At 35.8% G+C, this 14589-nt stretch overlaps 1 protein-coding gene across 1 annotated transcript; it reads left to right on the forward strand.

Moving 5' to 3' along the window:
* The first annotated feature begins 3784 nt into the window (after positions 1 to 3784).
* RP1 (RP1 axonemal microtubule associated) lies at positions 3785 to 14324 on the forward strand. Its single transcript, XM_030964362.1, has 5 exons — positions 3785 to 4193; positions 4230 to 4423; positions 5790 to 5961; positions 8770 to 13887; positions 14140 to 14324. The coding sequence occupies exons 1-5, from the start codon at positions 3785 to 3787 to the stop codon at positions 14322 to 14324; spliced, it is 6078 nt and encodes a 2025-aa protein (XP_030820222.1).
* Positions 14325 to 14589: the final 265 nt, after the last annotated feature.

A 14589-nucleotide genomic window follows, 5' to 3' on the forward strand; every position in this document is an offset into this window, starting at 1 on the left:
TAAACATAATCCTCCTATCTCTTCCTGAACTATATTCATACATATTAATAGTCATGGACCTTTTTTCCAACATGTAGAAATGAAAATGCCTCATGGACGACAAAACTCTTTCAGATTGTCATGTTTCGGTGACTAGTGTTAGAGAAACTGTAAAACCATTTTCACTGTGTTATCTGAATAGAGAAAAATATGGGAGAATCTTTAGCACAAAGAGAATCAGCTTGAGGAAGTGAATGAACAAAAGCAAGAATTAAGGGTAGATAATAATTAGAGATAGTTAATAAACAGTCTCAGAAGGTGAGTGGTAGAAGCTCCATTTTTACCATATTAAAAAATTTTATCACTAAAGAATTTAGTTTGGATGATAAACCTACTCTGACAAGAAGGTAGATTAGATAACTCGTGTTCCCCACCCACATTTTTATTTTATGTGGTTACATGACTCTCTTGAGCAATCTAGGTAAATACAAAATAATACAAACAAAATATTTAATAGGTAAATTTTGTTTTAACATCATATGAGAGGACCATATATCCATATTGCTGGATGAGATGTTAGACATTCTGCTCTGAGCAGTAGCTGCCTGTGGTGAACCTGGTCTGGTGATTCACATTAGCTGAGATTAAGCAAGTGGATTATGATGTTTTTCCTGGCTGAGCATACTTGGAATAAGACTAAGGATGTTGTTTCATGCAACATAGACGTGGTACAATTCATAAATCTCTGAAAACAAGCTATATTCTCTTTTATTTACATAGGACTGTGGGTGAGTATGATAAAATCATTATGCAATTCTTACCAGCTCTATGGCATTGAAGGTATTCTTATGTATTTAGAACAAAGCGTTCCACTTAGTGTCTTTATAGAATTTAACTTTGTGCATAAATGTTATGGTGGTTTGTTTATAGAGCACAGGGAAAGGATTAAATTCTGATTTCTATTTGATTTTATTGGAGAACTTCTCAATATTTTTGTTGCCAAAGTATTTTAATAGATGTCCTATTTCATGTAATATCAGCTATTTCTCAGTTTTAGAATAATATCATTTAAGTATGAAATTGATAGTATGTTTATGATGAAATTAAGGTATTTTGTGGTGGCCTGTAGTATAAAAAAATAACTTCCACGATAAGTTGATCATTCTTTGTTGAAATGTTTTCTATTTGTAAAAGGTAATTATAAGGTATCTAAAAGATGCAGAAGAAATTTTTTCTATTAAAATTAATGCTAGAAATGTGGTATGCCAAATAAAGGTCTATCATCCATTTTCCTAAGATAAACTTATTTTTGTTAGTTAGTTTTGTATATTTAAATTATTTCATGTTTATACTGAAAATTGTCTATTTTCTTTATTGATACGTATATTCCCTCTTTGTCTTGGATTTCAATACTTCCACAATGCCAAGACTAAGTATAATAATTAGCTTTATGTAAAATCTGTTGCATTTCTCTTTCAAATGTTGATGCTTATGTAACTGACTGTTTTGCACAAGCACAAATATCTAGAACAGCTTCTGAGTCTCTAATTCTAAAGTGATTAATGCTAGTGGTCTCATGAGAAAATCCACCTATTTTATCTCTTGTAAGAGTGAATAATCGAATCACGTAGTTAGATGAAATTCCACTCCATTTTCACAAAATGTTAGGAAGTACAGTAGAGAGTAGCTGAGGAGCTGTGTCTGTTCTTTCCTCTCTCTGGCCGTTGTTGAAAACAGCGCTTTTCCCCCAGGGATCCTGGACTGGCTCTCAAACTCCGCTCTTGGCCAGCTGAAATGGAGTAACGTGGCATTCAGTTCACTCAAGAGCCTCTGACATTGCTGCTTTTACTCAAGTAGAACATTTGCTCTGCAAAGAGAGTAGGGAAGTCTGTGTTGCAGCTAGCAACAAAAATGCCCTTATGGATTTCCACTGAGAACATCCAGCTAAGCAGAATGAGGCATGCAGCATAAAATTTAAAACATAGAATGTCTGGTTCAAATTGTGTCCCTAGTCTAAACTCAGCAACCAACCTCTCGGTATAGAAGTATAGTGAAAGTTTACTCAGCTAATGAATAGATCTGCCAAAAAAATGAACAACTCTGGCTCTCAGTGGCTTCAGTTCAAGTGGAGCTCCTCCCTCCTACAGAGAGTAAGCCATTTCAGTAGCTGGGTTGTATAAGTTGCTGCAGCCAACCTTGAAAACTTCTTGCTTATTCCTTAATTAAATGCTTTTTTACTTCTTCATTTTTTAGACTTTTAAAATTTATTTATTTATTTTAAATGGAATTGTGATTATGCAAATCAGTCTTAGAGTATGTCATTCTAGCGCAGTCCTGTTGGGCTATTTTTTTAGTTTTAGCACTTAGAGGAGTATATTTTACAGCATAAATTATGTCTTATAAGGAGACATTTCTTCCTGTGTTCTGATCAGTGTTGAAAATAAGTAACTCCTAGTGAAGGGAAAACACCTGAAATGAAGCAGTGCATTATTGCACTTCAGCTGAAGCATTATTGGAAAAGCTGTAAGAACACAGTAAGATAAAATCTTATCAAATCTGACTTTATTTGAACCTTCATTGTCTTGAAACATAACATCTTATAAATTTCAGAACAGATATATACAGTATTAAAATAATCACAATTCTGTTTTCCATAGCTTCATTAAAAAATACATGGTAGCCAGAGATTGTTCCATTACTCAATATGTCAGCTATACTAAGATTACATCATCAAAGAATTTATTTTATTTTGATGACAAGTATTCCCTGAGGCTGTTATATAGCTTTTCAGTAAAAGTATACTAAAACTGTTTCCTTGAGTCTAATTAGTTGAAAGTTTTTACCCTGTGTTCCAGTGAAAACAAGCCAATCATTAAAATAGTTATTTTAGTCGCTGAAAGGGTTGTCATTACAGTAGCTATATTTAGATTGGATTAAAATGGAAAGATTGGTGCTCTATTTACAAGCATGAAGACTATCAATATAGTTGTCAGAAATAATTTGTTGTTTATAAGACCAGTATTTAAATGTTTTCATTTCAAGACTACTTCTCCTGAAGAATAGCTGAATTTTTTCTGTCTTTTTGAGGGACTTAAAGACTTTTTTTTACTAAAAATGCCTTGTAAGTAGTTTTTTTTTTGTCTCAGTATAAATACGACTGTTGTAGTAGATATGTATTTTGAGATATAAAACTTGTAATAGAAAAGCAAAAAATATGCCAATTTATGATAAAACTTCACTCTAACATATGTTTTGGGTCTTATTATGATATAGATTACAGAGCTGTAAATCAGGAGACTTTCTCTGACTTCCATGGTTTTGCCTTGGTATGAAACTAGTATATAAGATCAGACTGAATTGCATTGTCTTTCAGTTTAACTATTTTGGACTAAAAAAGGCATATACCAAACCACAAATTTCTCTCTCCTAGTAAGGAATTCTCTTAAATATCTTAAATGTGAAATGCCATTAGCTTCATGCTCAAGAAAGGATGGACTGACAAACCACCTCCTTCTAAGAAAAGGTCTCTTGTACCAAAATGGTAAGAGATTTGAAATTACATTGGAGAGTTTTGGGAATACTTGCAAGTAGAGCTATGGTAACTTAATCCGACAGTATTGGAGTCTTTGTGGAATTTAGTGATAACAGCTTGAATCCATTTAAATCCAATGATTTTTGGCACAACTCGCTGTTGTTGGTTTCTCATAAATCCTCTTCCTGCACCTTTTAAAATGTAGATCATATTTTTACCAGTCACAGAGAAAGTTTTACATCCATGTCCTCTTTCTTCCAGATTGCTGTCAAAATGAGTGAAACACCTTCCAGCAGTTACTCAGTAAATCATCCAAACTCCTCCGAGAGTGAGCAGAGTTTATCCCCGCGCCATTTCAATGTTACTGAGCCTGTTGTGGCAAAACGGATTTGTTTCTATAAAAGTGGAGATCCCCAGTTTAATGGAATCAAAATGGTTGTTAATAGCAGGTCTTATAAGACGTTTGATGCCTTGCTGGATAGTTTGTCCAAACGAGTCCCGTTACCTTTTGGAGTAAGGAATATTAGTACACCAAGAGGGAGACACAGCATCACCAATTTGGAGGATCTGGAAGATGGAAAATCCTATATTTGTTCCCATCAGAGGAAAATGAAGCCCATCAACCTGGAACAGGCCAGCAAAAAGCCTCTGCCCTGGCAGATCAGCAGGCCTGTCAGCGCTCGTCGGCGAGCTGTGCAATTAGCAAGGCAGAATGAAGATGGGTTTGGCCATCGAGAAAGCAGAATAACAACTCCCAAAAAGATGCTTGTTTTCAAAAATGGGGATGTAAGACTTAGGCGCACCATAGTTTTGGGAAAGAAAAATACACAAACATTTGAGGCCTTTCTGGATTATATGAGTGAGTTAATGCAATATCCAGTTGCAAAGCTCTATACCACTGATGGCAGAAAGGTGAGAAAAAGGATGAATGTTGTCATTTTTTTTTGTGATTTCTTCTAGATTATTTTAAATAAAAAAAAAGTTGTATCCATGATTGAAACATGGTCATGATGTATGATCTGATGTGCTAAATTTAATCTGTTTACTTTCTATGCTTTTTCCTCCTTCAGAAGGGCTACTGGCTTGGAGGAAATATACTGAAATCTTGTGAACAGAGAGAAGTTAGTGAGGACACATTTCATTTTAAGCAAAAGAGAAAAAAACCAACTTTTTTTCCTCTTACTCAGACCTCTTTAAGGCATGCTCCCAATTCTGTACTTTTATCCATTTACACAACGCCTTCCTTTAGTCTTAATGATATTTATCTGGGATTTTTAATGTTTTAGAACATGATAAGTAGTATCTAATGTCCCCACGTATTTTTATCATTGCACAAATGCAGAGTGGTTTGCCATTAATGACTTGGAACTCTGACACCTGATTGCCTATCATAGTTTCAAACCATGGACCAGGTTCTGTACCTCTAAACTCAGATGGTGCAGCACTAATAAATCAGATTTTAGTCTCATGTGCTGTCTGTATAATTTCATCTCAGTGTTTTTTCTGTCTGTGGTTTAACCATAGAATATGTGTTTACACTTAGCAGGTATCTAGAAAGAGAAATCTGTGCAGAACTCAAAGAGTTCAAAAGAAATCTCCTGTTTACCCTTCACTTGTTGAAATTGGGTATTAGTTTGGGAAACTGTCCTTATTACCTACAAGTTAGTGAAGTACAGTTTGTAAGCATTAATTTGCAATATGTTTTGGAAGAGTACATTCAAACCTGTCAGACAAGGCACTGAGCATCTTGATCCAGTCAGATCTGCTTTGAGTAGAGGGTTAGACTACATGACCTCCAGAGGTCTTTTCCAAAGCATAGTGCTCTGTGGTGCTGTCTTATTCCTTTGTGGAAGTATGAGTCAACTGCTTGTGCTGTATTCTGAATTTTTCCTCCATGTCTTCATATGTATACCTACCCCCAAATTCATCTTCATATTTCATGACGATGAACAGCCACTGTACAACAATGAAAAAAATTACATGTGTAAACAGTTAAATTTTAAGAAAATTTTGATCTGTTTAAGAAAATTTTGATCAAGTTGCTTCTTGAAGTAATTATCCAATATATTTATATAACAAGATATATCCTCGCAGAAATAGGAATTGCCTTATAGGAATTGAAAAATTAATTCCATGCTGTGATACATATTTAATAGTCTGCTGCAAATGAATGTGGAGACTAAGGAGTAAAGCTATTAAAGCTTGAAAGAGATGAACGTCTTACATTATTTTTTGGTTGTTACTAATGCAGAGAATTTAATGTTACTTTTTTTTCCAGGTTCCTAATCTTCAGGCCCTGATATTGTGCTCTGGAGCTGTAGTTGCAGCAGGGAGAGAGCCTTTTAAACCAAGCAATTATGAATCCCTTGGGTATTTGCGACCTGCTAAATTGCTTGGAATTGGAAATCGTGTGTACCCAAAAGCAAATGCCAAGTCAGAAAGTGAAAAGAGTAAGTTCTTTGAATTAATTTGTATTTTAATAATTTGTTTATCTCTCTCAGCATAAGACATAAACAGTGACAATCTTACTAGGATCAAGGATATTCAGAAAGGCCAGTTGAAACTGTTTATATCTTCTGTGACTCCTCTATGGCTTATGAAAGATCAAAGTGTTAATTTTCTTTTTAAAATGCAAGTTTCTGCTAAGTACTCAGCTACTATGCATATTTTGTTTCTGATAGACTTAGAACATGGATGAAAATTTATGAGTATATTTCAGCTTAATTCACTTGATTGCCATTGTTATTAATTTTTTGGTGTCAGAATTAATAACAACAGTGGTAAAAGTAAAACATAAGGCTACTTCAGGGTTTCAATGAAGTGCTTGGGCAAAACTTTTGTTCCGTTTTCGGAACTTAACAAGTGGAGGTTTGGCTTGTCATGACTTACTCTTCTTCTCTTGTTGCATAAATAGGAAAACTAGTATAAGCATCCATCCACTCACAAATTCATCATGTCTTTGAAGCTGCTTTTGCCTAAACAGAGTGTTGTCCATTCCTATATCCTCATGGCTGTTATATATACTTTTTAACAAGTTTGGGAAAAGATACACAAATATGTACTTTCTCTTTGGTTACTCACGGAGCTGCTCCACTGATAAGATCAGGAAGAGTGTGAAGTGGCCAGTGGATGAACAAGACAATGAGGAGCTCTTAGAGAGAAGTCAGACTAGATGAATAGCCTAAGGGAAATAAAATCCTGCAGTACCACATCTTTAAGTTCTGTGGGAATTCCTGATGTTAGAGCATCCTGTAGACCTGAGGCGCTGTCTGCAGGAACTTCCTTAATCCAGAGTTCTGTCTACTCTTGCTGCAGCTTCATGCTGTACTGGAGAACCCAGGGAACACTGTAATTGTTACTGTACTGGGACTTTCCACAGTAACCCTGACAGTGTCATGGAGCACATTAATATATGACATTTATTTCCATCTAGCTTGAGGGAGTTCCAATCACATTCCTTGCAGTTTATTAACTCCCCACCAGGCTATTAATTTTAGTTTTTTTCAACCTTCACATACTTTGACTTGCACAGCTTGAGACCTGTTTGCAGAGCATAACTAATGAGTCAAGAGAGAATAAATAAGAACATTTTGAGAATGAAAGTTCTCAGAAACAAAAATTCTACTTAGATTCTGCTTTGAGACAGAGCCTTACAATTGTAGAAAACCTGAGTTACTGAATATGATTATCTCCTGCTTCTAATTCTTAGTCAACAGCAATCACAGAAGGAGGGAGGAAAAAACAACCCTCTTTTTGTCTTTAACCTGAGAATTTTAAAAATATCAGGTGTAGGAGATACCACTGATGAAATGAAAGCATGGAAAATTAAATTTCAGCATCTTTGTTCCAATTCCATTTCCTGAGACAGGGAAGGTGAGATTTTTACTTTGTGAAGCATAAGTTCTGGTATGTGTTAGAAGAATTAGTACAAACCTTTGTTTCTTATTCAGTTCATGGTAAAGCATATGCTCGAGAAGTTTGCAAGGCCATTTTCCTGAAGTTATAGACATGTTTCTATGACGATAATATATTACTGTAAAAGTCTTGGTGTGAAACCACTTAAAAAAACAATCAAACTTAAATTCAAGAACTGTAGAGAAGTTAATATTATATGTGTTAAAATGCTTTTTGCAATCGAAACCTATCTATTAAATGGTGGATCATATATATATATTTAGATATCAGTAGCAGTTGTTCATACCTTTGTGTGGGTGCACCTGCGCTCTTTCCCTTGCACATGCAGAAGACCTTGGAAGACAGCAAAACTTTATTCTTACTCATTTTCTTTTAGCTGTCAACTCTTCAGTGACAACTGTGTGGGAGAGATGAGATAAAATTTTTAAAAGACTCAAGTTATTGCAGAGTAATCAAAACATATTGTGGGAAAATATATTGTGTATGCTAACACATTTTGGGCCACATTCAAAAATCACTGGAGTCTAGAAGTATTCTCATAGGCTTTGCTGAGTTTTGCACTATCTATAGTACAGATACATAAATCTGTTCCAGAATGTCACAATTTAAGTTCAGATTTTACAAGGAGTTCAAGAACTTCGATGTTTACTTCTTTACAGAAGGTCATGGGATTGGATACGAACCCTTTTGTCACTTGTCAGTGAGATTACAAAGAGTAGTTACTAATGTACTGTAGATTGTTAGATTAAGCCCAAGGGCATATATGTTGACCTTGACTGACATGTTTTAGTGATACCTGTATGAACTAGTAGGAAGTGATATAATGATCACTAAAGCATGAAGAGGAAGTAAAGCTGGTAGCTTGAAACCCAAACAAGTGAGCACCTATGAATCCTTTGAAAAGCTCAAGGCAACCTCAGCTCTCAACTACGTATAAAATGAGATCATCTAGTACTTTTTTTTAGGCTTTGGAGCTTCAAATAAGACTGTAGTTCTGGCATTAGAAAGAACTTATTGTAAAATAAAAACAAGTGGACACAGATTTTAATGCTTAATTCTTTATTAAGACTTTCTCATATTTCTTTCTCTGAAAACTTCATAGATGAATAACAAGACTACCACTGGATTTTTTCTTGTACTTTCTAATGCAAAACATATTAAAAAATGAAAGTATGTAAAAGAACACACTTCATTAACATCTTTAATACTAATTTTTCTCCTTTTTTCTTTCCCTTGGTTGCCTGTCTGCTGTCTCATCATCTGGATCCTTATCTGTGGTACTTGCCTGCTCTGCTTTCTGTCTGCTGAATGAATCTGTATTCTTTCAATGTAATTATGGGTAGTGAGAGCTGAAATGGACTCTAGTTCAAGATCTCAGATATTCTCAGTTTCTTCTGATAAAGGATCCAGCAATGATAACAACTCAAATGATAACAACTCAGATTCTTCCTATGTTCTTGACAGCCATAATGGGATAGGAGGAAATCGGTCAGTTATTGGTGAAGACTTATCTGTGGCACAGTATCAAGATGACATTGAGAAGTCTGTTCATGTTAACCAAGACGGCACTATTACGGTGGAAATGAAAGTTCGATTCAAAATTAAAGAGGAAGAAACCATTAAGTGGACAACCACCGTAAGTCGTGCTGGCCTTTCTGATGACAAAGAAGTCTCCATCTGCAATTCTTCTGCAATGCATGTGGAAGACTGCTCATCCAAAGTAAATACATCAGACTGTATAAATCCAAAAGATGCTCCATTTTTGAAGAGCTGCAATAAAGGAGAGGAAGACTCATTACAGCAATCCAATGAGGAAGTGTCAGAAAAAGAATCAGAATCTGATTTGAAAACTGCTGATTGTAATGTCTCTGAGAAGAACAGTTCTGCAGATTTAGATGTAAACAATGTACCCGAGGAAAATATCAAGCCTCGCTTTTATCGGCCTCCCACCCCTGGGCCAAGGCGTGTTAGACAAAAGAAAGCAGTAGTTGAAAGTGTCACCTTGGTATCTGAGAAAGAGGTTCAAGAGAAGACAATAGGACAGTTTTCCTACAGTGAGGAAGTACAGAATGGAGAAAAAACATCTGAGTATTGCATGGTAGCTCATTCAAGCAGAAAAAAATCAAGTGTCAGTAATCCAAAGTTTAATGAGATGAGTGACAATGGTTTATTAAAGCTGTCTTCAGAAAATGTAAAGGAAGAAACGCTTTTTAAATTAAGCCACAAAAGTAGTGAGTTAATAGAAACCACACACAGGAAGACACTAGAAGTGCCTAATGAGGATGAATTGGTACAGAATATATTGGAGAAATCAGTTGTGGAACAAGGTACATACAGTAGTTTAGTATCAACCTCCAAAGCTGACATCAGCTGTTTCATGCCATTGTCAAAAACTTACCAGACAGCTAGGCCAGGTACAGCAGATCACATCCATAAGTCATGTGATATTAAACAAATAAAAAGATCAGTGAGTTCTTTCATTACATATTCAGAATTATGTCAGTCAAAAGAAGAAATAAAATGCCAAGCTACTGATTTAGTAGGTATTTCTCAAGATTCAGTGCATTCAGCCTGTGCTGGACATAGCCAAATGAAAATGATGGCATCTCCATGCAGTAAGAGTCCTTCTGAGAAAGTAAATCAAACTGGATTCTTTCCTACTGTTACTGAAAGTGAGAATCAAACCAGTGCCACGACTGAATCTATGAGGACAACACCCATTGAGAACAACGAGTCTGCATCATCCTTGACTAAAAAGAAAAAGAAGAAAAGAAAATCGTCTAGCTTTCTAGAGCAAGATACATATGAAAGTCAAAAGCATCAAGAAATTTCAGGGATAATTAGAAGTGAGGGACTGCATATCACACAGGATTCCTCAACAGAGGCTATGGATAAATATTCTGAAATGCCTCAGAAGAACGGATCTGAATACTTTGTAAAAAACAATGATGGGTCTGCCAATTCAGACAAAACCATATATCCTGAAGATGAGGTTGATCACCAGGATTCAGTGGAACAAAATGGATCACCGTCATCTAATACAAAAAAAGTAACCAATAACAAGAAGTTAGCCAAGGTAAAATTGAAGTCAGGCAAAAAAAGCAGCATCATTTCATCTGCAAAGAGTGAAGATGGTCTGAAGACAGGTGATTCAAACAATGAATCTGAACACAATCAGGATACACTTAGTACTGAGAAAGAAGGCCCACATCTTATGACCAGTTCTTTCAAACAGACACCTGAATCATCAGTGACTTCAACGCCATTGTCAGAAGTGCCAAAACATCTTACCTTTGAAAAAGAAAAGGAAAAGAATAATTTGGAACATTTGCAATCAAAGAAAGAGAAAAAGCAAAAGATGATGAAGAAAAATCTAGGTAAAGGTGTAAATAAGAAAAATAAGTTAGAGAGTGTCATTACACTAGAGGCTCTAAACCAGGAGGATTTTCAAGAGAAGGTTGCTGAGCATTCCCGTGAAAACTATGTCCAAACTTGGCTGAAAAATTCTTTCTCAAATTCTGTCTTACCCCCTATAAAGAAAAAAGAAGGGACTGTAGAGAATAGCAATGCCTGTTCTTTTCCTAAAGAAAATACTGATGCTTCTATAGAAAAAGAAGATAGGTTTATCACAAATAATGTGCATGTAACTGGAAAAACACATCTACTTGAAGACAATCTAACAAAAAAACCTTTAAAGCCTATTGGTAAACTGAGAATTTCAGAAGACTCAGCCAAAGATTCAGATGAAAGACAAACTGACTTTTTGATTCATTCTAATACGTCTACACTAGAAGAAGCCAACTATTTACTCAAGTCGGAATTTCATCAGGATAGTAAGCTGCATTTGTTTCATGAAGCTCATGACAATGATAAAAAGATGGCAGAAGTTGACATTCAAGTTACCCACCTATGTCAAAGAAAAAAATCTGAGGTTGCTGTTCAAGCTGATTGCACAATTGTAAGTGAGAAAATTGGAACTGAAGTTCAGAATAATTGCATGTCTAGCATGTTGCTGCATGAACTTCAATCAGCCTTGCTTGGTCTGCAGAAAGGACACAGTGGATGCATTGGAAAATCTTGCAGCTTTTCGGATCTTTCTCCTGCAGCTTTTGGTTCTTCCTCCAATGCCCTCTTAGCTTGGCTACTTTTACTGAATCTGAGAGAGAGTTTGATTGGGACAATCACAGATGATATGCAAAAAAATGCCTGTAGCTGTTCTGAAATATTTACGCAGTTAAAATGTCTGAAACAAACTGCAACTATAGAACAAGCTGATGAGCTGAAGGCTGTCTTCTCACATCTCCAACAATCAACAGAAAATAACTTAATACACTTCAGGAAGGAACTTGAAAAGCAGGGCTCCACACATGAAAATGTACCCACATCTGAAATTCCTAATGATGCACATCTGCATGAGCATGAAGAATCAGTTGAGCCTTGTACTGTGATGGACGGTGTCAATTCTGAAGACACTCTAAAATTAATTGGGGAATCAGAAAGCTGTTTTGATATAGAGAGGGATCTTTGTAAAGAATCAGAGACTTTAGACATGACTGCTCCTGAAACACTAGATGGTCAATTTGCCAATACTGATTCAAATACCTGCAGCCTTCCATCAGCTATAGAGACGCCAGAAAGAAATGAAGAAATACCTGGTAGCCTATATGAAAAAAATCAAGATACATCCTTCATGAATGAAGAGTCAGAATCTTCAGTAGAACCTAACTCCACAGTTCATAGTGTAACTTCTAATGATAACAATTGCATTTTAGATCAGGATACTTCTGAGTTAGAAGGAGAAAAAGGCATTGTACCTGTTAGTACTGATAAAAGTGAGGATGAGGATGTTGATCCAAAGTCATCAGATATTGACAAAACCCCTAAAAACCAACTTACACTAGATGCTGAAACCTCTCTAGAATATAATAATGAGGATTATTCTGTACAGGGTGACAAAGAAGATGCAGAAATATCTGAGGAAACCTCTGAGAGGTTATCCACAGTCTCTCCATTATCATTTCGTTATGAATCAAAGCAAGTTACAGAATGTGACATGACCGAAGGAGAACAGAAATTGCAAGTAGAAGAACTGGAGAATAAAATGTGTTCTGACAGCTCTCAATTAAAAAAATGCTTAAAAAGTCCTGCTACTTCAGACTGGTCAGATTACAGACCAGATACTGAAGAGAGTGATAATAACTTTAGAGCATCCAGTGACTTGACCAATGAAAGTGGGGAGGAAGCACTTGAAAAACATTATAATACTGGCTATGTCAAGAGAACTATTGAAAGACTCTATGGCAAGACAGAAGCTTCATTTAAGCCTGACTTTCACAAAGGATTTCCTTATATGTCGAAGGTATTTCAAGTGGATACTGAAGGATTCCACTCTGCAGTGGGAGAAAAAATAGTTTATTTTTCTCAAGAATCTATGTCTTCTGCACAGAAATTTTCGCATTCCTCTCTACCATCACAAGAATATTCAGTAAAAGTAAGCAAAGATGACAGTATATCAAGAAGAGAAAATACTCCTTTACCAACACCACAATCTGCTTTTAACAGAGAAGAGACAAGTTATGCTAATGACTGTTTAGGGGAATCTCCAAATCAACATTGTCAACCTAGCATTCAGGCTAGTGAAGAGGAAGGAATATTGATAGATAAAGGCAAATGGCTTCTGAAAGAAAATCATTTGATAAGAAGGTCACCACCTGAACGGATTGGAATGTATGGTAATTTGGATACAACATCAATTGAAAGTGATGAAGTCCCATACTCTCACTTTGGCAACCTGGATCAGTACCCTGCCCTTGATGAGATCCCTTCTTCAGAACTTGAAGACATGGTAAAACCCCCTGAAAATTTTTGCAGCTACTTCAATATGCCTCATAATAGTGATTCAGACCCCTTTCAGGATGAGTCAAATACAAAAGGCAAACCTAGTCGCAATGGCAAGGTTCTTCCTGCGCCAAACAAAGAAAAGACCAATCCATCAACCATGGTAGGTTCTACTTCCACACAGGCTGACACCAATTTTCCGGCCTTTTCATCTGTAGAATTTAGATTGCCTGATAACAAGGTGCATCCTTTGGAAAATCCTTCAAATGCTGTACCCATACAGTCTCAGCCGACTAGTGTTAGTAATGTTGATAGAAGTGCTCTTCGTGAAGAAGATTCCCTGGATAGACTCCATGCAATATGCGGCCAACATTGTCCAATTCTTATGGTAACAGTAACACCAATTAATGAGGAACAGAGAGGGTATGCCTACCAAAAGGCATCTGATATTGAGAACCAGCTGGGTCCATATTTGTTGGCCAAAAAGAGCAAACATTTAGAATGGTCAGGTCAAGACCTGACAGACAAAAATATTCTTGTGACTTTGAAGAATAACTCTATCAATAAGATTGTCAATAATATCTTTAATAGGTTTTATGCTGATAACACCTTAGATTTTATTAGTAACTTTGGGATACTTGCATCCTCAACTTTGAAAGACACAAATGTTTTAGGGGGGTTACATATTACAGAGGATATGAATGCAAACCCCATGGAAGCCAGAAATTGTCAAAATAGTATATCCAAACACATATCCAGTGATCTTGTCACAGGCACAAATACCGAGCTACCCAATGGAAAGACAAAAAAAAGTCAAACCTTAAGAATAAATTTAATTTACATTGTTGGAGAAAAATGTTCTCCCATGTTGGCAGATTCAGCAGAAACCTGTCACTCTGAAACATTTCTGAAGTGTGACACTTCCTTAAATAGCATTGAACATAAAGCCTCTGAAAATCTGAAAAACAAAAATGCCTTTCCTACAGAAGAAGACGAAGAAGAAATAGCTTGCTCTTCTACAATGAACAGTGGAAACAGTAAAGAAGAGAAAGACTTGTAATAAAGATCTTGGAATTTCCATTACATTAGATTAGTGAAAACATCTTCAGAAAAAAAAAACCAAACCCATAATAAACTGCTGAATGGCACAACCAATAAAAGTCCCACTGTGAATAACTAGATAAAAATGAGTCAATTGTATATCAGTGCTGAAATACAAATATTAATTAATTTTTTATGGGAACCACTATATGAAGAAAAGTTGTACTTCCAAGGCAATGATTTCTTGGCTAGGAAACAGTTTTTCTGTGAAATATTATCTTTTT

This window comes from Camarhynchus parvulus, chromosome 2, assembly GCF_901933205.1.
Source record: "Camarhynchus parvulus chromosome 2, STF_HiC, whole genome shotgun sequence".
Lineage (NCBI taxonomy): Eukaryota > Metazoa > Chordata > Aves > Passeriformes > Thraupidae > Camarhynchus > Camarhynchus parvulus.

Coding starts and splice junctions, on each gene's coding strand:
- RP1 (XM_030964362.1), top strand. CDS start 3,785: ATGAGTGAAACACCTTCCAGCAGTTACTCAGTAAATCATCCAAACTCC. Junction 5,962..8,769: donor CAAGTCAGAAAGTGAAAAGA/GTAAGTTCTTTG, acceptor AATTATGGGTAG/TGAGAGCTGAAATGGACTCT. Junction 13,888..14,139: donor TAACACCTTAGATTTTATTA/GTAACTTTGGGA, acceptor CCATGTTGGCAG/ATTCAGCAGAAACCTGTCAC.